Source organism: Notolabrus celidotus, chromosome 18 (assembly GCF_009762535.1).
Source record: "Notolabrus celidotus isolate fNotCel1 chromosome 18, fNotCel1.pri, whole genome shotgun sequence".
Taxonomy (NCBI): domain Eukaryota; kingdom Metazoa; phylum Chordata; class Actinopteri; order Labriformes; family Labridae; genus Notolabrus; species Notolabrus celidotus.
The window spans coordinates 18,346,774-18,372,040 of NC_048289.1; the positions used below are offsets into that span (position 1 = coordinate 18,346,774).

The following is a 25,267-nucleotide window of genomic DNA, read 5'->3' on the forward strand; positions in this document are numbered from 1 at the left end:
ATGTTTCGTGTGCTTACAAAGGTTGAGTTAAACAAACAAACAAAAAAAATGGATGATGCAATGATGACATTTTTGAAAATTCTGTGGTTCCAGCGTCTTTTGTGTTTATGGTTGAATCTTTGAAGTATTCTGGTCTTTCTAGTTTTGGTTGTACTTTTTGTTTACTAGTTGTCACTTAAACACAAAGACTTAAACTGTACTATGTATGGCCAGTTAAGTGGTGATTACTCTAAATGTGAAAGCTGTGTGAATGTTTGGTTACAGGAATGGGACAAATGTGAGGCATTTACTGCATTTTGTGAACAGGAAACAATCCTTTGTGGAGGTCTCATGTTTTAGGGCATATGACAAATTTATGAAGGCTTTAGATGATATCCCACAAAGCAAAGCTCAAACCTTTAACATGTGTTTTTTCTTAGTGTAGCTATGCTTGAAGAACTCATTCGTCAATGCTGTGGATATGTGAAGAATTTGGTTGGATTTGAAGCAATGCTCTCTATTCATTACACACACAAACCAGTCTACATAAAAAAAGCTTTATTGGTTCTTTGCATCTTAAAGTGCAGCATTAAGGAGTAGTAACACACAGAGTCCCAGAGAAGAACAAATCATGCCAAAAGGTGTCTAAAAGGCAGTGTAGTGAGTGGAAACCAAAAGAAAACTGAAAATATTAGGGACTTAATGCCCACAAGCCGCCACTCCAGCTCATGGTTCATTAAAATAATACCAGAATGATGAGAAAACCTGCTGGCAAATCGTTTGCAGTTAATTTGAAATAAATAACCTGTGGGAACAAAGCATTCCTCCCATTACGCTAATATTATTGCTTTTGATACAGTTTAAGTGTCATCAGTTTCTCACCATCCATACAGTAGCACCTCCTCACAAGACATTCAGACGAAGTGGTCCAAACCAAATAAAAACAAAGTCTGGAAAGAACAGTTCCAATGTGAGACATGATGACAGAAACGATAATCAAATTACTCTCAGGCTCATTTCAGACAACAGCTCATAACTTTGAAAACCAATGATGGAAGATGACAACTTCCACATTACCACACCACATTTTCAAACATATGACATTAACAGAGCATTGCCATACATTGAGAATTTAATTCTAGAAAGAAATGTTTCAAATGAGACATTCTTTATGCAGTATCTCTCACGGTGCACAGGCTGAAGTCAGTCTGTATAATCAGTTTGCGGGAGGTTGCTACCACTTAAGAAGAACAGGCACTTTATTCATTATCGAGACGAGAGCAATATTTTATGGATGAAAAACAAAAGTGCTCTTTGTGTCATGAGTAATGCAAATCAAAATTGAAATAAGTCATACAGGGACAGAAAAAAAGCTGTAAGTGAACAAACTTATGTAAACAAATACATACATGGAAATATGTTATTAAAACAATTACACAGTTGAGATTTTATTGAATACCCTGAAGCTAGACATGTCTAGTTTGTTAATGGTGTAACAAATGTAAGTACTTGAATAGATAACCTCTTCTTAACCTTTCAGTTTCATTTCTGTCTTTTTCCACTTTCTCCATCTGTCCCTGGATCGAGATTAAAGGGAAAGGTTTGACTTTATTTTTGGTTTCTAGTCTTCATGATTCAACTGAAAACCTCTCAGGGAATAGAAATGCTATCTTTGTGAAACTGGCTATAACTCGATAGCCGCTTTACAGATTGCCAGTTTAAGCCCTGGTTATGCCTCGTCTGCAATGTGCAACACACAGAGCGTTCCAGGATGGTTGAGGGAAGTTGTTCAGCTGCTGATATCCAGTGGTGGTAGTAACAGAAGCGTAACAAGGACAAGATTGTAGCAATGTATAGAGCTGGCAGGGCAGAACAGCATTGTATGTGTACATGTTAGCATGTGTGTGTGTGTGTGTGTGTGGGTGCTCCTGCTGTGTTTACATATGGTGTTCCGCAATGCTGTAAGGCAAAGTGAAACGACACACTGGGACACCGCTACTACCCAGAAGTGGGATAAATACGAAAGTAGAAAGCTGTGATTTTTTCTGGTGCTGTTGTCGCAGTGTGTAAGGATCTCCATTATGGATTCAACTGCTTGTGTAAGGAGAGGTAGAGTTTCTCTTACTCAGAGTTACATATTTACTCCTTTAATTGTCTCTTTTTGAAGAAAAAAAACTTCCTAATGCAGGATTCTAAATACTCAGGAGACAAAAAGAAGCTCCATTAACTTTTGCGATAGACTATTTTATACACGAACAGCATCTGTCACTGATTTTGCAGTTGGTTTTCAATAACTGAGATAATCCTTTACTTCTTTTGGAGTTGTTCAAACTAATTATTTGGGTGTTCCTAACATCTGCAAGTAAATGTTCTTGTCTTTTAAACTCAGCCATCTGGCATTCCAGGGCAACATTATAAAGCTAATTAGAAGTTTAACATTTTTATTTTATTTTCTATATACAATATAGCAGTATCTTAACTCCCACTGCAATACTCTTAAATCACAAATATCTGTTTATTTCTCTACCCATCTCTGACACAGTCATTATAAACTGCAAGTTAAAAATATATACTTTTTAATTGATAGAAAATCTTTTTTTTTTTCAGTTTTCATTGGAGTCATGTTACAGTGTTTAATAAAGGCAGTAACTTCTTTGAAGAACTGTTTCATAAAAAATAGATGTTTTAGTTATTGTTCCTTCCTTATTGTTAGTCCACATTTCCTTGAGGAATTGTTGCATGAAAATATTATCATACAGACTTTCAGTCTGCAGTTGTCTTTTCCGTGCAGCCTTTAGAGGATGCTTGGGAAGTACCCATTTGTTGTTTTATGAATAACTGCACTGATGCATTATATTTTCAAGGGAAAGAGCTCCGGAGTAGTCTGAAATGAAATTCCCCATAAAATTTGATTTTTATGAGCTGCATTTTTGTTGGATGTGACAGTCAGAAACAGTCTGTGCTCTCTGCTAAGCAAAGCCAAAAGGTAAAACTGATGTTTCAGAACGTTTAAATTCTGTACTTATTGCGCCTAAAACAGTTAAGAGGTTTTAGAAGTCATGAGCTAATGCCACAGTGACGACTCCATCTCCATGAGTGGCACTTATTTGAAGAGGCTGGGTAAAAGAGGCAGCTTTCATCATACAGGTGTTATTTGTTTCCAGACAGTAGTACACCCACACACCCAGAGTGAGGCTTGGATTGCAGTTGGAGTCCTTAATATCAGCTGGAAGTTTGGTTGAGATGGTGAGAGGCTTTGACAGGTCCAAGATGCTACCAGTGACTACTTGGCCTCCCAGCAGCCACTCATTACCTGTAAAAAACAGGGAAACAAAAAAAGAATTCAAAATTCTGTCAGTGGAGAACAATCAATACTGACGGAACTAGTGACTTTACCCCCGAACTAGGAACTTTACCCCTGATCTACGTGCGTTTCGACCAGAGGAACCAGGGTCTAAATTTAGTTTAAGGGTAGATAATCTCCCCCCTGAAAAGCCCCTGCTTGGGGGGTAGTACTTTTCAAAGGTTCTGGGACTTTCAGTTGAACTTAACGGTGTTTGTGGAGTTTTCACAGTTGTTGAAACACAAAGGGAGTTCCTGGGAATGCATACTAGTTTAGTTTTTTTATTAAGATTTCAAAATATTATTCAATATAATTGTTTTTCTCCATACGTCACTGGCCTGATTTGCACAATCTACCCAGGACTTCAGCCTGCAGCTGAAATGCAGACAACAGTTGGGGCACAGGAACCTTTTAGATCCAGGGAAAGTAGTTCTGGGGGGTAAAAGACCCGGGAACTCTTGGTTGAAATGTACCTATAGGGAACTTTTCTTTTCCAAACAGTCTTATCAATGAGTGCCAGCCTAAATGACACATGCTAGGCATAATGGACCATGTTTAGGCATTATTTTTGCTTTGTTATCATTTCTTAGTGATATGTACATAGTTTCATTGATTTTTTCCACTTTCTAACTTTGATTCTGGTTTATGATTAGTTTTGCAACAGTTGTTGATATTGTATCACACAGCTGTATTAAATACTTGATTTTGATTGGCCAATATCACATAGCAATGGTCTGCTATTTTCATAAAGCACACTGTTGCTATGGATGCTGCTCTAATTACATTATGAGGTAGATTATCTGCAATTATATCAATGTATAGAAAGTACTGGACAAGAAGCCAAAAAGTTATCACTACTGCAATATCATACAGAAGTGTAATCTCTTAACTTTTGAAAATTTTGTGGGCTTTGCTGATGCTTGTTTAGTGTTTAAAGTGATAAATAAATGGTCTGGCTGCTCCCCTGTTAAAAGAGTTTATATGACTGCATGCAGATAATGGAAGAACAACTCGGACAGCTAATAGAGGTGACTGTGTCATACACCACAGATCTTCTGAATTTGGCAAATCAGCCCTCTCTGTTAGAGCAACAACTGCTTGGAACTCATTACTGAGTAAAATCAGAGAGTGCTGCAGCTTTGCTGAATTTAAGTCCAGGATGAAATCATGTCTATTATCAACCCAATCATGTACTCATCACACAAATATAACGATCTTCATAGTGTAGTGCTTTTAGCTTTTTATATTTTATTATTGTGTTGGTAGTTTTGATGTGAATATATCCCTGTTGTTATATATTGGTTATGTATTATTTTGGAGCTGTTTAAATGATGTACTGTTTGTTTTTAACAGAGGCATTGTCTCTGTCTCCTGCCCAGGGACTACAGATGTAAATTAGCTGCAAGCTAACTCTGGTACAAATAAATGGCTGTACACTGTCCCTGTTGAGATAAACTAAAAAAAAGAGAAAAAAAAGAAAAGATAATGGTTGATTAAAGTCTATTTGATCACAAAACTTTTTTTTTTAAAGAGAGACAAAAATAGAGAAGAAAATCCAGGAGAGGTTAAAGAAGTAAAAAAACTGTGGTGGTCATTCTCACTGTGTCTGGGTTCCAATCTGCTATAACAACCTGCTCACTACACATTATCCCTCTCATATAATATCAGATAACATTGTATTTATATATGTTATGTTTAATCTATATCATGTGTTAATCTTAGCTAAATCGTTTAGCACTTTGGGTTAACTCCAGGTGTTCTGTAATCAAGAGACTTGAACCACTGTTCAGTTTGTTTATCATCAGCAGAAGAGTACATTTAGAGCTTCCACATCAGTGGTAGCCATCTTGGTTGTTTACAAAAATGCTTCAACTATGCCTGCCCAGTCTTAGATGAACTGTTCTGATAGGTCTGACCTGAATCAGTGAAAATCTGTCTGACCTTGAGAGGGACCAGATCTATCTGCCAGAGTAAGTTATAGCACATTAGTCTGCCTCCCTGGCCAGGTGTGTAGACGAGGTAAACTGCTGGCCTGATGATGGTGCTAGATCAAAGGTTTAAGACACCAAAAAATGTCATGGCAATTATTCCACCAATTGACATTTAACTCGGGATCATAAAAACGTCTATCCCTGTTGGAGCTGGATGAAAAGTTTTCCAATCACAGCATCAGTGAGATTTATCCTCTGAGCAGAATGACTGCCCGTATGACATATCACGACAATCCATCCTATAGCAGTCAAGGTAGACACGACCCACCTTGCCATCCCCTGAAATGCACTCCCTTCATGGCTGAAAGAAGATAGCTTACAATGTGCTTTGTTCTGAAAGATCAGAGAAGCCCTGTATCTGTATGAAAATGTCTGTTTGACATCTACTTTTGGAAATTGAGTGCAACAAGGTGCTCTCTGTGCTCCATCTCAAGTCTGAGCAGTTCACTGCTAAATGGAGTCCTCTACAACATTAGCCAGAAACCCAAATAACCTCACTGAATCAAATAAAGTGAAGATGAAGACATGACCGTACTGAATCACAGGGGTATTTTTAGAAATAGACGTGCATTCGAAGAGTTTTGACCACTGAAAGATGAATGAAAGTCAGAAAAGAAAAGACTTCATCTTAAAGTATTAGAACAGATTGTGCCAGAGAAAGCGTCACATCTATGCCAGTGGTGATTAATAAGGCTGATGCTTAACATGAGGTCCCAGGGAGGCTATTTAAAAAAGATCCCTTAAAAAACAACTTTCATATTCTGTGCTGTTCTAACTTGATCCATTAAAATTCCTGCCTGTGCTCTGATGTGATCAGCATACGTCTAGACTGAGTATAATCGGACAGTGGCGGATCACGTAACATAGCCTGTTAGCTAATTATGTGAACCAAGGCATGTCGTCTTATCAAAATGTTCTATAAATAGCCTGCTGATATCACCGAATGCATGCAGCGACGCTCTGAATGATGGAAACACTTTTGTTCCAAACCTAATGAATGGACCATCAACCACATGGTATCTCAAATCACTTCACACACAAGCCATGGGTCAGACTTCTGATGATTTCCATTTAATAACATTGGACAAAGCCTCAAAGCCGTATGAGTCAGTTATTTCATTGCCAACTCCATGTAAAAACTCACTGTCCCAGATCAGACTGAGTCATCCCTCAGCGATAATCTGCTGTGTGGCAGAGACAGACTTTGCTTGTTGGGCAGTGAAAAGTTAAGCACATTACACTTCCAGTATTTTGGATCACAGACCTAACAAAGCGAAGTAGGGGAGGTTTGGAGGGTTGTAGAACAGTACAGCCTACAGTTTGAATGCTAGTATGGTGAAAAGAAAAAAAAGTAGTCATTTTTTACATGATCCCTTATCATACTTTTTTTTTTTACCATCCAGCGAAAAGATAGTTTGATATTTAGGGTTGCCAACTTTCTCATTACTAAATAAGGACAGGTGCACGGTGCCATGGTGGTGTGAGCATGATGTGTGAATTCAGTGTATATTCATATTCTGATTCAACTGGAAATGCAGAAAGTGTGTATATTCCTTTTAATCCTTACTGTATCATTAAGTAACCTCATATGACTGAACCTCAAAGAAACAACAATTTGGCTCTTTACATCAAAAAACAGGCAAAAGAAAAATTAAATGCAAAAGAGGAGTATGTCTCACTAAATCTACTTTTTCCATGGATACTTTTTGCTGCTCTTGACTGACTCAAGCAGTCTTTTGTCCTTTTGCACAGCCAGAGAGAAGTCCTTACATGACAAGTCACAGTTTACAGATATTTGAAGTTTTGATCAGCCCTGTGCTGCATCTGTTTCTTGAGTCTGACCATTTAATTGCCATCAGAGAGAAAATCCTCTGTGATTGGATGACAGGCGGTGTGATTGGCACATGATCTGCCACAGCCGTTTTATCTGATCTAGGATCTGTAGAGTGCAGTCTGCTATATTTACAAGAGTTTATAGTCAATATACGGGACAATTGAGGTCCAGAATGAAACAAACCAATTTAGCCCAATATACGGGACAGTTGGCAACCCTAATGATATTATGCTATTTGCTGTCATTTCTTATCATTTCCACATCTCTTTAATTGAAGACAGCAAAACTGCATTGAAACCTCTCATGTGTTTTTTAAAGCTTGTCATATGGTCATTCTAAACCAACTCAATGAGCTAATGCTTTAATGCTAGCTAAGTTGGCAGGCTAAGGAAGCTAGTTGAATTAGCTATAGCTAAGATAAAAATACTTGCAATCTTAGTTCCCACTAAATTTTCATTTTTTATTTCGAGCAAGGAGCAGGGTTAGTCAGCTGGTTATTCTATACTAATTAACCACTGCAATACTTTAAAGCTAGTAAGTAAACTAGCCAAACTGGGTAGATATGTATGTAGATATTATATTTCGTGCAACAACCAGAATGAGTCAGCTGGTGACTCTGAACCAACTCTATAAGCTGATACTTTTAAGCTAGCAAGTAAATTAGCCAAACTGGGTAGATATGATAGCTAGTTGAATTAGCTAGCTGCGATAAACATACTCATGACTTCAGTATCTACCAATTTTTTTATTTTGAGCAAGCACGAGAATTAGTTATTCTTAACCAACTCACTCACCTAGTGCTTTTAAGCTAGCAAGTAAACTAGCCAGATTGAGTAGATAACATAGCTAGCTGAATGAGTTAGCTATGGTAAGCATGTTTGCACCACCTATTGCCACCAAATTAGAATTCCTTACTGAGGGTGTGTACCAGACCAAGAACCATTTTTGGTATCCAATTGTTGACTTTTCAAAGCCACATTAATTAAAAAGTTGCGTTTTGTGTTTTCAGTGTATCAATGTCAGCTGAAGATGTACCATAAGACATTGGAAAATAGCAACAGTGACAGGATGACAATGAACTTTTCATGTGTGTGGAGGGAAATGTGTTTTATAGGATTAATCTGAGTAAAAACTAACCCTCTGGATATTCCTGCAGAACTCTGGACATTTAGGACTCATAGAGGCAGAGGAGGCATAGAGCTATGAGGGAGAAGAGCAGGTATAAGAAGACGGAAGTTTATGGAGAGGAGATAGAAGCTGTGTCTCTCCTCTCTCATCATGGGCAATGTGAGGCTAATAAGATGGACTAGCTAACAGAACTAGCCGGGAGTCAGAGTTTCAGGAATGTAGCATGTTGTGCTCTACGGAAACGTGGCTGCATCAGGATATTCCTGACTGTCCAGGCAGACCGGGACAGCACAGAGAGCGCTGTGGGCCTCCGACCATATTATCTGCACAGGGAGATCTCACATGTCATACCAGCTGTTTACTTCCCCCCTTCTGCCAACCCGACTACGGCGTCCAACGTTCTCAACGCTGCCATAGTCAGACTCCAGACAGACCATGTGAGTGCCCTCTTCCTGATCTCCGGGGACTTCAACCATGTATTTGTTTTTTACAAAGCTTGTTATTGTATTTGTATAACTTATTGTGTATAGAGCAACTGTAATGACTGAATTTCCCTTCCCTGGGATAAATAAAGTATTTCTGAATCTGATTCTGATTCTGATATTCATGCCATTTGGAACAATTAATTAACTTGTCTCACCCTCAGCAGAGAGGGTCCAGCAGCTGGGGGCCTCTTCTGTGAGCTTGGTCCCTTCTGGAAGCAACAGGGTGAGAGACATGACAAGAGTCTGGCCTGCAGACACAGTCACTGCTGGCATTTCCTTCCTGGGAGCAGATTTAGGCAGCTTGGGAGCTTTGGTGGGACCTGAAGGCTTAGACGGTACGGAGTCTGTGCAGTCCATGGATACAGGGAACTGGACAGGAGAGAGATTTGTTTGTTTGGGTTGGAAGGATCAAGGAGAAAGCTATTGACAATCTTAATGTTTTTCTTTGTAACCAAAATCCTTAAGTGCAGAAGCTTTCATGAGAGTTAATAACACAGGAACAAAATGTTAAGTGCTTCCTCACATTAGGAAATGAGATTTCCTGACTGACACACACACACACACACACACACACACACACACACACACACACACACACACACACACACACACACACACACACACACACACACACACACACACACACACACACACACACACACACACACAGGTCTAACCAGTGAGACAGTCTTGGAGGTCAGGTCCAGCACTTTGATTTGGTGATTATTGGTATCCGCCACGTAGAGAAGCTTGCCACTGTCACCAACACAGAGTCCTCCAGGTTCATTGAAGCAGGATTTGTCAAATTCAGGGCCCATTATGTCTCCAGCCACTCCAGTCCCTGCTAATGTACTACATGTCTTCGTCTTTGGATCAACCACCTTGAACTTCAAAATAATAATAAAAGAAAGAGTCCAAGTTGTGTACTTTCTCTTCATGCTTTTAGATCAAAAGAAACATGCTGTATGTATCCACTTCATAACCTAAACAAAGTCTCTATGACAACAGGAGCATCAAGTGTGAGCCCATTACTGTTTTGAACTGAGGCCTTGTGACATACAGCACTTACCTTGTGGTTGTAGGAGTCGGCCACATAGAGCAGGCTTTGTTCAGGAGCCCAGGCAACACCAAGAGGATGCTGCAGCTTGGCGCCTACCCCTTTGTCGTCTACATCCCCAAAAGCAAAAAGGTTCTGGTTCAAAGATAGAAACGGTCAGGAAAGATCAGATGAAGATATAAAAGAGGACACATGTTCAACTTGTGACACCTCTTTTTGAACTGCAGATAAGTTAAAAGAACATGTAGTCCAGTATTTTCAAAGCACTGCTGACTGCATTTTGTTTCTGGGAAGGTGACAGGAGGGATCAAAAAGAGGACTGAAAGCCTCTCCTATATACTGTGAATGATCACTTCTCATTAAGAAACACAAACAGTGTAGAAACATGAGACTTTTTAACTCAAATTTTTTAGGGTAATTCTTGAAAAACAGTCAAAAAAGAAATACATTTGTAAGACCACACACCTATAAGATGACTGTATCTTTAAATCTCATTAGCTCCTGTGCCAAAAACGATAAATGGGTAAGTTAAAGAAAGATATAATATTTTTGGGGGTAAATGTCACTGAAATATTGTTAAAAGGAACAATTTATAGCTCTCATGTCACGAGCCTAAGTAGCCTAAATAGTTGATTCAATGTTTTTCAAAAGTGACTAAAAGGTAATTGAAAATCTGAAAGCAGCGTTTGATTCCACATACTTTTCCAGTTCAACATTACCCAATCAAAAACTATTTAAGGAAAACTCACATGAATTTCCTGCAGCTGCAGAGTTAATGCAAGAATGCCAGCTAAACAAGAAAATAGCCTTTTGGAAAAATGTTTTATTTCCATTAATTTATTGCCAGAGGGTTAACTTCCACTCACATGTCCATCCTCACTACAGGAGGTAATGTGTTTCTTAGAAAGTGACAAAGATCTGCAGATTAAAGGACGGTGCACAGAAAAAAAGAATAAACCCTGCAGCTGACTGACTTATTTTGAGCTTTTATTTTGAAATTAGGATGAATATTAGAAGCTTGAGCTGTAAGACAAAAAATGTGTTTCAGTTAAGAAAATCAGTTCAGTGTATTAGTTAAAAAAATAATTTTCTCTTTGTTGAGGTTTAGATAAAAAAAATGACATAGCACCACTTGTAAGTCTGTATACAAAGCCTCAGCCAGCAGACAGTTAGCTTGATTTACCCTAAAGCTCATTCATTAACACTGGTTTCATTGGAGTCATCCATATGTAAGGGATAATGCTAATTTATTTGGCAGTTAGCAGGTGGTTATGGGGAATATTATTCGGATATGGTGAGAGAAGCAGTGGCGGTTCTAGACCAATTTACTGGGGGGGCCAGGCTGGGGCCAAGGGTGTTGTCGGGGGGGGTCCAGGTTTAGTTTTACAGGGGCACTGGCCCCTGTTGGCCCCTTCCCAGAACCGCCACTGGAGAGAAGACCCAGACATGAAGTGCAGGGGTCTTGCTAAAAAGAGCAAGTGGACCTATAATGTCCTGATACATCACTATACTGATCAGTGTATGGAGTCCATATAATGATGGAAGTATTCCTTGTATTTGCAGTAAACTAATTATGTAGTGTCATATTGTATGAAGTCTTAACATATTACCCCAGATTCATATTAACATGTAAAAGCATTGATCCTGTTTACAGTTTTATGTTTCTTGCATCAGCTAATTAGCTTAAACGTATTTGGGAAACAGACTTAGACTTACTGTAATGTTGAATAAACTGTATTAAACTCACAAGTTAATTATTCCAGTCCTTTAAGGTGACTATTCTTTCATTTAAAATGTACTATTGTGATGAAAAGTGAAGAAAAAGCTATTAGAGCATGAAAGCACTTCAAGAAATTGTTTCCCGTCTTCCCTTGAGCAACAAACAAGAAAGTCTGTGTTTATTCATGGCTCTTCTTAAATCAGTATTTTCTATCTGAGGACAAATTGGCCATGAAATCATCTGATCACAAAGCAGTTACCTAAATCTGTGTGCAAATTTCTCCTCTAATCTGCTCAAGTGTTCTCTATGGCTGCATGTGTGTTAGATAAATGTGCAGGTTTTACAGTGGGCGTTCGCTGTTGATGGATTGTGGTAGCAAGACCAGGAACAGGACGTATTATCATTGAAGGTACAGCATGAGAGGTTATTCATTAGAGGTTATTTATTTATAGTTCTTGCAGCCTGCTTGGGGAATGGGCTTTAAATTTCTTCTACCTTCTGCTCCAGCTTCTGTTCCATCTAGTGCCTTCGATATTATTAGATGAGATTTTCGTCTTTTACAAACCCTGAAAATTGTAACACTAACGAGGTTTGAGGGAATTTATGGACCTAAAATTAACTGAAGAAGAAAACATCATTAAAGCCATTTGGAACACACTAAGAGCTTGTGTATGATGCTGGTTTGTTAATCACAGACATAAAATAAATAACAGTTATAAACCATGTCACTATCATAATATCAAACTTGTATAACACTTGTTAATGCTTGTATAATAGTCTCTCTTTATTATTGGTTTATTTATCTAACTTAATCTGGTCATTGCAATATTGAATAATTGAATTTAACATTGCATATTTCTCTTCTGTTGTGCAGTCTGACAGGAATCTGAAAGGAAAACGGACTTTGATCTTTTGGTATAAAACATTCATGAACTCAAATCGATTTATCCAACTTTTCACGCATCAACAGTTATACACTCACCATTGGGTCCCTCTCTCCCCCTACCAGCAGCTTGACGGCTCCATCCTTCAGTGCCAGTGTGCGAATAGTGCTGCTTTCGCTATCTGCCACATACAGGCAGCTCCATGGCTCCTCCGGGGCTAATGCTAGGCCTGAAGGCTGAGCGAAACCCGCCTTGTGGGGATAAGAGTTGTTTCTGTTCTCCTCATTGCCACTGCCAGCCCAGCGTATGCAGGTCCCGACTTTAGACTCACTGATATAAGATGGAAAACAATTCAAGATCCTTGAATATTACATTATCACATTCTTCATAAAAATGTAGAATGAAACATTTCAAATGTACTTACTTTCCTCTTCCGGACAAACCAGTCAAAGCTTGTGATTCTACTTTCTTAAAATTGACATCATGATGTTGTTATTTTGGAAAACTGAAATCCATTCGATTGCAAATAAATCACAAGAAAACTGTTATTTTTGAAGTTCATACTGCCAGAGTAAATCAGAGTAAAGACTCTGTGTAACTCCCAATTTACAGTGAAACTGAGACTCAGCAGAAAAATATAAACGGGTGTTACTTCTGGGGATGAAATGAACCATAAGAGACAGTGTTACCTTCTGCAGACAGATCTGGAGGGGTAAATTGTACTCCGCTTTTGATGTGTACACATCTCAAGTTGCTAATTCGACTGTAAACAATGCAGCGCACATAAAGGGGGTTTTGGCAGAGCTAAAAGTTGGCCATTGTTCCAGTGTTATCCCTGACGAAATGTTACATAATTATTGTTATTGACTTCAGGTGAAAAAGCCTGCTTCACAAGATTAAACAGAGTTTTTATTTAATTAGCTTCACTTCTTTCTAATTCAGAGATGGGTTTATTAGTGGTCTTGAATGGTTGCTGCGGCCAGTCGGCCTTCGTGTTTGTGTTCCTGTCTCTCACCTTCCTTTGGGCAGCTTCCCATCTGCTAGGAACAAAGCCCAGATCTGGTGGGTCCCTGCCATGGCTATCCACAGCACGTTATCTTCATCACCGCCTACGCATACAAATGAAACACACACAAACACACAGACACACACGAACACTCCAGTGTCAGTAGAGAAGCAGAAAACCCTGCGTCACTGCTTCTGGCTGTCACTGTCAATATCTTCCAGAAGCAGGGCTAATATTTGTCCAGAAGGTAAAAGTTTGGTTTGTTGGATTTATGGAGCCAAGGAAGTTTTCTAGGTAAAGAAGGAAATGCAAATTAAATGCTTTAAGGGGTGGACAACCACTTCCTCGATGTGGCGATTTGGTATGTGTATCATCATTTATTATTTAACTATCCAAGTATCTGTTGTCTTGTTTCTTGTTGCTTTAATTATTAACCATTTTTTTCTCGGTGGTCAACTTCCCAGTTGAAGATTGTGCTCTAATTGACACACATACCTGAATGCCTCACGCTCCACTAGGTGTTGGCACTCTGTAATGTACAAAGTTGAACTTTGGGAGTGGGGAGGATGAAATAGTTTTCCTTTTTGTGATTTGTCTGTAACTAGCAGAAACAAAATTAGCCCTAGCTTGATGCATATTTTGTAGAGTTATTGTACAATTTGAAGACTTTGTAGAAAAGGTTATAGCTTGAACAGTCTCTGTGATTCTGCCCTTGATAGTAGCAATGTGGATTTTTACCAGGAAATACATAAAGCTATTTTTTGATCCAGACAACCCCCATGTCATTTGGCTGGGAGCCCCATTTTTGAGTGACTCTTCCTTTGTTTGTAATGGTGGCATTTTTGGATGTATTTTGATTATGAGAAGAAGTACAAGCAGAGCTCTGGGCCAATCCCTTAGACTGTTTTTCGTCCTTCAGATATCTTAGAGCTGCTTGTTAACATCAAGCATGAACATTTGGAGAGCAAAAATTAAGCTAATATGGAAATGCAAAAAACTGCAGTTCCTTGAGTGTCCACTGGAGGGTGGTTCCAAAAGCCAAGGAACCCCCAAATGAACTCATATTAAAGTACTAACGTTACTAGGGATTCACCGATCCTACTTTTTAGGTCCCGATACCGATATCGATACTGGGGCTTTGGTATCTGTCGATACCGATACTAGCCGATTCGATCCTGGTATTGATTTAACAATATCTATTCCTTAATGGGAGGCTAGAATCATGTTTTGGCAACTTCAGGCTTTTCTTACTTGATGGTGAACTGTACCTGGGTTCCAATTGCTAAACCAGAGGCTGGAAGCCCTTAATTTCAAGGATCCAGAACAACTAAATCCAATAACCTGTCCGTTTTTTCACACTTTGAATCCATTAATAGAAGGTTTCTTGCTTCTTTGCAGTCGGCTACAGCTGACGTAAACTTCTTCCTTTGGGCTCCCATTATATTTTTCAGCGCGACTGCCATCCTTCGAAACATTACTGCTGCAAATGTTGCAAGTTTCTGGCAGAGTTGTTAGCAAAAGAAGCATGACATGCACGTAGTTATCCTCCATCATGCTCCACTGAGCAAAATTGCACAGACCGGCCGGCGCTGATGATGTAGGAAACGCACATGGCTGTTGTAAACACAGAAAAGCATAGAACTGAGATGAATAGATCTGCCATATGGATCTACACTATATATCGGCCCCTTGTCACCGATATCCGATCTAGCTTTTTGAGTCCGATCCGGACGATATCTGATACCAGGATCGGAGCATCCCTAAATGTTACAGCTATAGCTTGTTTCTTTAGTTGTGAAAACTGTACAAAAACGACATTTTTATAGCCAAAAGTTAGGGCTAAGAGTTATGCATAAATAGGAGTGTGAAAAATTAGACTGACAGGTACATGCATTGTCTGTTTTCCACCTCTATAAAAAGCAATATGGCACCTCAGATGCACTCGGCACAGTGACTCGGCCCTGTCCTCATGACGAAAACACAGCTCTTGTAGAAGTACACTATCTCAGTTGTATTTTTAATGCAGCACAGAGCTTGGACCCCTCTTCATCACACCTGGAGGACTGTCAACTGACAACCGTGACTCAGCGTCAATGTCAGTGCGGCACTTTAGAGTTCAAAAAGGGTTCAGTCCTCTTGATTTGGCCCCTTTAATTATGCATACACATCATGGAGAATAACATCATGAATATGCAGATGAGTGTTTGGATGTACTCTCAGAGGACAATGTTAGAGGAGTTAAAGGTCTGATCCTATATCCGCTCACCATGTGGTGATGTGCAAACCAGCCGGCTGTGTCTCCCATTAACCCAAGCTGAAAATCTGACAAAGACTGATTACCTTAAGCTTACACTCTGAGTGCAGTGGTACAATAATCAGGGCACTACAATTCCTAAAATTAATGCTTAAAAATGTACATGACTCTGATAAATGATTCAATCAGCCCAACTTTGAAACATAAAAAGACTGCTGATGAGAACAGTATTGGCCACAGGCAGAACAAACATCAACTCTCTGATCTTTTGTTTGATTTATGAGAGTACACAATGTTGTGGTGATGGACCCGCGTGCTTCAATTTGACTTTAAATACAACTGACGGCTTTAGCAACACCTCGGGCTGGAAAAAGCACTTAGATGCCGCTTTGTAAACAATGTCAACCTGAGGCAGAAAAGTTGTAAGATAAACAGACAACACACTCCTTTGAAATGAATACTTGTCTTCTTTTTTTTCTTACAATGATATATTTTGACTAAAAATATGACTACTTCAAGCTAACACATTATTAGAACTATACGTGGATGGGGGAAAACCAACAACTACTTTGATGAGGTCTGTAGACTCGGAGCGCGTGCTTAAACCTCTAGGCCCACAGTGCCACGGAATAAGAAATACTTAAATTCTAGAAGAATCTTCAACATTCCTGAGGCCAAAGCAGTTCATATTTTATAAATTATAATAATATATTTATCTTATTTTAAGTCGAATTGTCTGCAGGTAGTAAAGAGTGGCAGCAACACATGACATCTAGAACTTCAAATCTTCATTAGAAAAAAAACCCTTTAATTAGAAGGTTCTCTCTGAAATATGATGGAGGGATAAGCATAAAGAAATACTACCAAAGAAAAACTAAAAAAAGACAGAGCATTTCAAGCATAGTGGGGGAGGTTTTAGGCTTATTTTGGAGAGTATACAAAACTTTTTGGGAGTATTTTTCAATATTTTTAGTATTTTTTTAGCTATTAGGATTCATATTGTCAGCAGGTTTACTAAAAATATTAGGGATAGACCGAATATCGGTGCCGATATTCGGCATTTTGATGCATATTGGCATCGACCTTTTTTAATAATACGACGGCCGATAAGAGATCAATTTAAAGCTGGGTTATTTTGGCTCAAAATTCACTAAATCACGTGGCAGAAATGACACTGTCTGCAGGAACCGTAGCCTAGCTTGTGTTCCATTTCTCCCTGCAGTTTCTCATCACAGGAGATGAGCTGAGCAGCATCCGTTGTGGCCCCTACAATCACTAGTGATTAAAAACTCATACAACCCCACTTCAAAAAAACTAAAATACCCCCATAAAACAAAGATAAGTGAAAGATTAACATTTCACTTATATTGACATTTTGGAAAACTTTATTTACTGTAGAAAACTTTAGGGAGCTATTTGTTTAAGTTTTCATTTAACTTTATAAGACATGCTGCTGAGCCTGGGAGCTCCCTGCACTTTATGTTAGAATTTTAAAACAAAGATGTCTATTGTCTAAGATTAAAAAAACCTAACATGTTGCAAATCTGAAAAGCTGTTTTATAAACATATGCTTAAATGTATTTAAACAAAGTTAAGTGTTGGAGTTTGTATTATTCAAAACTTTGACGCCAATATTTCCCCTTTTACTGCAAATGAACATCGGCTCCAAATATCGGTTATCGGCCTCCTTGACTAATAATAATCGGTATCGGTATTGGCCCTGAAAAAAACACATCGGTCTATCTCTAGAAAGTATGACCAGAATAAAATCCCACAGTTCTTAACGTAAAGCAAAAAATCTTCTGTCAATCTAAGGATCCTAATATGTATAATTTGGACAATGCAACCAATTCTTTTCGGCATTCAGGTTCAGAAATACTGTCTGATAAATTCATGATTTCAATGATAGTGACTATTTGCTCCAATTTTTTTATGTAAATATATCATGGGGTTGTTTTTTCTTCATTGTAAGTGCAGCAAATGACCAGGGCCTGAAATTAAACCAGAAAAACTGCTTTAAAGACGTATGTATAAAGCTAGGGAGGCCTTTTCTTTTCTTTTTTTAAAGCTTTTATGCCTTTAAATAAATGTCAGGACAGCAGATAGTCCACTATGAGGTGTCATTCTCTCTTCCCAGATTCTTACTCTAAGGATCTGAATCAAACCAGGCCGTCTGTTTTGAGTAGTATAGCCTCTCGGCATCCGTCGTAATTTAACTGCTAAACTTAACTTGAACCCAAGGAGGGTTATCGTTTGTTTGTAAACACAAAAATAGAACATTTTGTATTAAAGCTGGGGTTGGTAATCAGATTTAGATACACTTTTTGTTATACTGGTTAAAATGATCTTTATGTCCTGATGTCAATCAATACATAATGTGTTCTTAAAAAAGAGCGAAGAAAAGCTGCTATCTACAGCCAGAGTAAACCTGGGAAAACACCAACCAATCAGCCTTTTTTGGGTGCCAAAATTTTAAACCATTCAAATCCCGTCCTGCTGTTCTGCCCGCCTCCTGCGCGTACATTTCCCCGGCGTGCACTCTGAGTCTCCGTCTCCTGCCTCTGCTTCCCCTGACTCTACTGACTGCCCCTCTCACTCGACCTCGGGCCTGTCCCCTCTGACCCGATGAGGTGGTTTGCTCATGACTGTAGTCCGGATCAGAGTCTAAAAAGCTCTCACCACGGGGCTCTGACAAGCAGAAGAATGAATGACATTTACTAAGTCCTACAGAAATGAATATGTATCGTAGCGTCCGTCCGGACGCTGTAGTGATGACGAGCCGGTTCGTGAACACGTTGATCTTTACTAACCGGTCACTGTCGGCCGTGATCACGCCAACCAACAAAGCAACAATCAATGTTTGAATGAATGAAGAACTTCTTCTCTTGTCTCTCCTCTCTCCAGCTCGCACACTCTACACCTCTCCTGATGCCTTCACTAACCGTCAACACTGTAGGAATTAAGAACATCTACACTGAACACGTTTAACAAACAGTAGAGTTGTTACAGTATTATATATGTGTTATAACTTTTCTCCTGATATCGTGTCACTGGTACAACTGGATAATGCTAGCATGACAGTTGTGAGTACTAACAGCAGCATTGTTTGTTTGTGTTTTTAACTTTCACTATGATAATGTTTTGGTGAGGTCCGGTTTTGAATCAGTCACCATCATATGGTCGCAAGTCAGCGGCGCTAGTGCATGTGAGCGGGGGGGGGGGGGGGCGGCGTTTTGGAGGAGCTCTGAGGGAGGAGGGGAGGGGTTAGACGGAGTCCTGAAGAAATGCTACATTCAAATTCATGCTAGTTTTCCGAGACTGCCAACCCCAGCTTTAAGAGATGTGTTTACTTCCTTTGCTTACAGACACGTCCGTCCTTCTCCTTCATCGTTTTCTAACCGTGTCTGGTCAATCTGATACAGAGAGGAACCGACCTGCCTCTCAGTATTTGTTGATCGTATGGCAGCATGCAGAAACTAAATGAAGCGGAACAGAGCTGATTCTGTGTGGCAGGCAGTGACACGATGAAGAGGAGGGCATGTTCTTAACTTGTCCTTCACAGTCTGACATGGTGGCACCACAAGACTCACCAGCAGAGCCCAGAGTCACATCCCAAGGAGAGCTGATGGGCTGCTCAGGTCCCATAGCACCGCCTTCTTTGTCTGTGCCTTGACTGCCCACTCCGGCTAGAGTACTGACTCTCTGCTCCAACAGGTCGATCTGAATTACACACACACACACACCCACATAAAATGACCCCTCAAGAGAAGAAATAAAAAAATGCAGTCACTTTGACACAGAGATAAAAGGTCCTACCTTCCTGATCAGATGGTTTTCTGTGTCGGCCACATACACAATGTCCCCTTTGATAGCCACGCCCTGAGGGGAGTTAAAGGAAGCTTCAGAGAGGTCGCCATCTTGTTTACCGCTTTCAAGCCCTGGGACAGAAACAAAAATGACAGTTCTGTGTGCACTAAAATGCAACATTAAAACCAAATTAAGCACTAAAATGTATCTTTTTTCCATATTGAAAAGTTTTTTGAGCCAAAAGATTGAAACACTTGAAAAACATGAACACACCTGAGGGGGTAGGTGTCAGACAAGACGATCATCAGCCCTTTTCCCTCACAAATATTAACCATGAGTAATACGTTTGAATGTTTAAAGACAGCATGAGGAGATTTTTCATCCGAAAACACAACTCACACAGGTACAGGACAGGATTAGTAAAGAGATAAGAGGTATGACTTTGTCTACAGGGGGCGCTAAAATCCATACAAACAAAAACTTTCTCTCACAGAATCTTTAAATTGGTGAATCTTGTTTCTATAATCAGAAAGATGTGGTCAGAATTAGTCGCTTAATGATTTCTCAAAGATTTGCTTCACATTCGTTATGCAACTATACATGTTGGAATTGCTTTTAATATTTTTAAGTAGAGATGAATGGTCAGCCTACAAAAATATTATTTTTCCTCTTATTTTGTACACACTAAGGTCAGTGCCAGTTCCCAGCATGCTGCTGCCAACCTCTCTGTTTGGATTACACAGAGTACCATGTGGCCCCTCTGAGGGTTACTGAAGCATGTGAGCAATCTAAAAATATTAAGAGTTGCTAAAATGCTTTTTTTTTAAATATTTGTACAGTTTAGAAGGAAAAGCATTCATTTTTTCACCAACAACTCAAAAAAGGAGCACATTTTGTGTCCTCGGTTTCAAGATACTCAAAAGTAAAAGATGATTTCAGCATCTCTCCAACCTGTTCCTTCTCCCTCACCTCCTATCACGTGTTCAAGATGTCCAGTCACGGTCACCACCAGTATTCGGTGATGCCCAGTGTCTGCTATGGCCAGTCTCTTCCTCCTGTCGTCTACGGCCACCTTTCCAGGAAAAGACAGGATGCTGGGAGGCAGGGAGTCTCTGTAGAGTTTGACCCCTACTGTATGTGCCTTCAGCTGTCCCTTCTCCCTGTAGTAACGGAGGGTGATGTCAGTGAAGAGTGTCAGCTTGTTGCTGTGGCCTTCACCCACCAGAGAGAAGAGCAGGTTGCCACTTGGGCCTAGCAGGACCAGCGTGGGCCAACAGGACACCTCCAGCTCGTGCCAGAGGAGCGCTTCGCTGTCGTTCACCACTGGGTGGCAGATGTCGTAGCGTAGCACAGCGCTGCGGATGTTGTCCAGAACCTTTGTAGGGTTAATGACAAACAGAGAAATCAATAAAGGCTGTGAATCTCAAACAACATTTGATTAAGGAAAATAAAAAATGTGCAGACATGAGCACTTTCTGGAACCAGAAAGTGTAGGTTTTAGGTAGTCCTTTGCTGCTTGTCACTACCCTCTCTCTCCTAGTTTTCTACTCCATCCACTGTCCTATTCTCTTAATCAAGCCTTAAAAGAAGGAAACAATACATTTAAAAATGGAAATACACATCTTTATTTAAAATATTAAAGCTCCTTTGAAGAGTTATCAGTTGGTTGGTTATGTGACAGACTGAAACTTTTATTGCTATATTTTTATAACGTAGAAAAGCAAACAAGGTAATTTCTTTTTAGTTATTCCTTATGTCTGATACACTGCTGGGGCTGAGTGTCAGATCAACCCAGACAACCTTTTTTCACATGTCCAACAGCTGACATTCTTGAGAAGTGATACAATGGACTGTTGAAATATAGCACTGTGATATTTGTTGACAAAGAAACATCAATGACAAGATCACAGGACAAAATTAGCAAAGACTGCTTTGTCCACAGGGACCAACAGAAAAGTTGTTCACAGGAGCTTTTAAAGATAACTCTGAACAAGGAGGTTAAGAAAAAGCAAATAAAAATTAGTATTCAGGTGTCAAATTTGAGTTAAATGGTGGGAGTGGTAATGATGAAGAGTGGCTCATGTTAATTCAAGTTTAAACTGATTTGCACTGAACAGCTTCTCCCAAAATTGCGCCTACTTATGGATATTTAACAATTATGAAAATACAGAAAAAAACAACAAAACAGAGAAGCCAACGTTCAATGCAAAAAAAAACCCTACTGACCTTTTCATTGGGAAACTTAGCTGAGTGAACACCAATGATCACCAGTCCATCTGTGGAAGGGTTCAAACACAAACAGACAACAAGATGAAAATTTAACCACAAAATATAACTGAAGTAAAACTAGGCTGTCTATTGCAGGTCTCTTGCTTTTATTCTCCTCTGTCCCTCTTTCCAACCCCGACTCAGTCGAGGCAGATGGATGTCTAACATGAGTCTAGTTCTGCTCAAGGTTTCTGCCTGTTAAAAGCAAGTTTTTCCTTGCTGTTGTAACTAACTAAATATTGCGAGGTGCAATGCTCATCGTGGATTAAGCTGAGATAAGATCGAGTCCTGTGTGTAAGAGGGGACTGGATCCTATCCTGTCTTGATGTTGGGTCTTTGTTAATAATTTAACGTAGAGTTTGGTCTAGACTTGCAATGTTTGGAATTGATGTTTGATTACATTGATGTTTGTAAAAGCGCCTTGAGATACCGTTTGTTATGATTTTGCTCTATACAAATAAAGATTGATTGATTGATAGAGTTGCATCAATGTATTAGTTGAACATCTGTATTGTCAAATATTGGCCCTTTTGCAAACATTGGCCATTGAAAATTATAGTGTGCCATGAACTGACGTCAGTAGCCCATATATATCTGTTGATGACGCTGATTAAGAGAACAGGTTTATTATTATTGCGTTAAAGTGGTCACCTATCGGACAAACTCTGGCATGATGTCAGAGGACGATGGGTGCTGTGCTCACACATGATTTGTTTACATGGTCAAACTTAAAAAGAAAGTGGCGTCAATGTGGGAATATTACACCGTCTCTGAGAAGGATCGGAGATATGCAATTTGTAGAACACGTTTCAGTGATATTTGAAGAGAAGGGACTACCAGCAAATTTTTAAATACATCAAATCTCATTATAATAATAATAATAATAAACTTTATTTATATAGCACTTTTCTGAACGTTGCAAATAGGGGAGAGAAAAAGACAGAAGCAAAACAAGATGTCTGAATGTAAAGCAAATTCAAGAATTAGGGGTGGAGAAATGCCTTCTTATATAAAAATGTTTTCAGTGAGACTTTAAAAGCAGTTAAGGTTGTGGACTGTCTAATCGTCAGTGGCAGGGAGTTCCACAGACTTGGAGCTCTGATTGCAAAAGGTCCGGTCACCTTTTGTTTTAAGGCGGGATCTTGGCACAACTAGCAGAGATGCATCCACAGACCTGAGGGGCCGCCTGGGCACAAATGGGGTATAAAGGTCTCTTAAACAGTTTAGGGCCTGTCCATTTCAAATTCTAAAAGTAATCAATAAGATGTTAAAATCTACACAATAAAAAACTGGCAGCCAATGTAAGCTGATGAGGACAGGAGTGATGTGTTGATATTTTAATGTGCATCCGCCAGGCAGCATTTTTAACTAGTTGGAGTCTGTGGAGGGAGCTCTGACTGATACCTGTTCAAAGTGCATTACAATAATAAAGAGTGCCCATATGACAAACAGACATGAGGAATTATGAAGAGGTAATCGCTATCGGCTGAATTGTGATCGTAGTCATTACTATTGATATCATGGTAAACTCTCTTCACTCAGCCATGTGGGTTCTGATTTCCACAATTGGTGCTGCTTCTCTAGAAATGAGTGCGTATCAATAACTAAAAGCGTCTATTTAAGAATCCAATGAAGATCTGTGTATAAACTTTCAACTGTCAACAAGTTACATAAACAAGATCAAGAAGTACACACACTCTCATGTGTACTACAAGGGGACTGGATGTGATTTTCTATTAAAAAAAACTCAAAAGAGCCTCACTTTAATTTTCTGTTAACTTGGTGGAAATGTTTCAGTGCTGCGGGCCTTTTAACGGTTTATCTCTGATCATTCTCAGTAGTCATCAGACACCACTGACACCATGCTTATTACACTGACAGTGAGACCAATCAGTTCAATTTATGACTTTTAACAAAGGCAACTGGATGTTAAAATGTTATGCAACTAAATGGGTTCAAACTCTGGAAAAACACATGTTTGTGATGCTGCTCTTTTAAATAGACTCTTTTGTGTGAGCAGATGTCTTGATAAAGTTGGTTTCCTGTTCCCTAATCAGTCTGGCTCTATTTATTGAAACTCACTCACTTATGTAATGGTGTCATGTTGCTTGATTCTTAAGTTTAGTATATTTGTCACTCTGACGTTACATTTTTAGCATCAAATTATCAATCGTGATTGGACCTGAGGACATATTGTAATACAATTAAGCATGAAATAATGTGAAAGTGTTAACCCTTTGGCTGTGATGTCTAAAATAAATCAAACCAACAAATTTCAATCAGTCATACCCTTGAGATAACATAATTTGGGTAGATTTGATTTATGCGCAGAGCGTTCTATGAAAAGCTATAGTAACAACAACAACAACAAAACAGCACTTCAATCCATCCGTACTAGATAAATAACCTGTTACCACACATGCTCATTGGCATAGCAGTAGTCATGCTACATAGCTGGCAGCTGGCAAGGACATTGGCTGAATCAAACATGGACGCAGTTCGAGTGGTGAGAGTGGTGGTTGCTGTAGCGGAAATGCTAACTCCTATTTATTTTGGCTGAGCTAGAAACTGGCAAAGAGGTGGCACTTAGGGTGTAGTCTTGCCATTTGGCAAACAGCTACTTCCCTGCACACCTGGCAGTCAAATCATGGCACTAATTATACCAAATTATGTATAACGCCCAGCCTTGACATAATCAGTGCAGATAAATTATAAAAAAAATGTCACCCCCTGTACTCTTGAGGTATTAGAGATGAAAACTGTTCTTTGTACCAGGCTGTAAACATGTTTAAGGTTACAAGGGTTTTCATCTTCCTGTTTTAATTTTCATTCCTGTTGCTTGCATAGATTTAGGCTGTTTTTCGAAACGGCCTGCTACATACTACCTGCTAATGTAGTAGGCAATACTGCGTTTGAATTTAGGCTGGGTCAGACGTCACTGGATTTCCGGTTACGGAATGCGGAGGTAAACAACGGTCAAGCTGATAGAGAAACTGCTTCTTTAGCATCACTTAAGATTTAAAAAGTTAGGAAGTGGTTTACATGGAATTTAATAATTTTCACAGCACCTAAAAGCTGAGTCCCCCCCCGGTCAAAAAAAGAAGAGGAAAGGAAAAGCGCTGTGCATTGTTGGAAACAATACGCAAGGCAGACTGTTCTTATGCATACTGAGAAATTTTCCTGAATCAGTAGACATCCGGGGAGTTTTGGTTTACTGCAGATTTTGCTCTTGTTCACATACTACTTACTACAAACTGAATTTTGGCCAAATCAGTACGAACTGCTAGTATAGTAGGTGGTTTCAAAAACAGCCATAGACTAGGAGCGGTTGATTCATGTTCAGATGACAAGTTGCCTTTGTGATTAACTCCTCATTTCACCACAAAAAAACAGTATTAAGTGGCAGCTGGCTGGAGAGAGCATGCCTCGGAGTGTCCAGTGAGTAATGCATTGTACCATGATTTTATTTTGGTTTCTGGCTTAACAGAGCTTGTTAGCATGTTTTAAAAAA

The 25,267-nt window shown here is 39.3% G+C and overlaps 1 protein-coding gene across 1 annotated transcript in view; it reads right to left on the bottom strand.

Moving 5' to 3' along the window:
- Positions 1-520: 520 nt before the first annotated feature.
- Positions 521-25,267, bottom strand: part of nhlrc2 (NHL repeat containing 2) — a 34,889-nt gene continuing 10,142 nt past the window's right edge. The window contains exons 3-12 of the mRNA XM_034707321.1: positions 21,715-21,764; positions 20,458-20,863; positions 19,498-19,619; positions 19,272-19,401; positions 13,437-13,530; positions 12,520-12,751; positions 9,830-9,952; positions 9,438-9,647; positions 8,916-9,129; positions 521-3,292 (exon numbers count right to left, since the gene is read on the bottom strand). Coding sequence (XP_034563212.1) covers positions 3,030-3,292; positions 8,916-9,129; positions 9,438-9,647; positions 9,830-9,952; positions 12,520-12,751; positions 13,437-13,530; positions 19,272-19,401; positions 19,498-19,619; positions 20,458-20,863; positions 21,715-21,764 — 1,844 coding nt within the window. The 3' untranslated portion in view covers positions 521-3,029. The remainder of the gene's footprint in view (positions 3,293-8,915; positions 9,130-9,437; positions 9,648-9,829; positions 9,953-12,519; positions 12,752-13,436; positions 13,531-19,271; positions 19,402-19,497; positions 19,620-20,457; positions 20,864-21,714; positions 21,765-25,267) is intronic.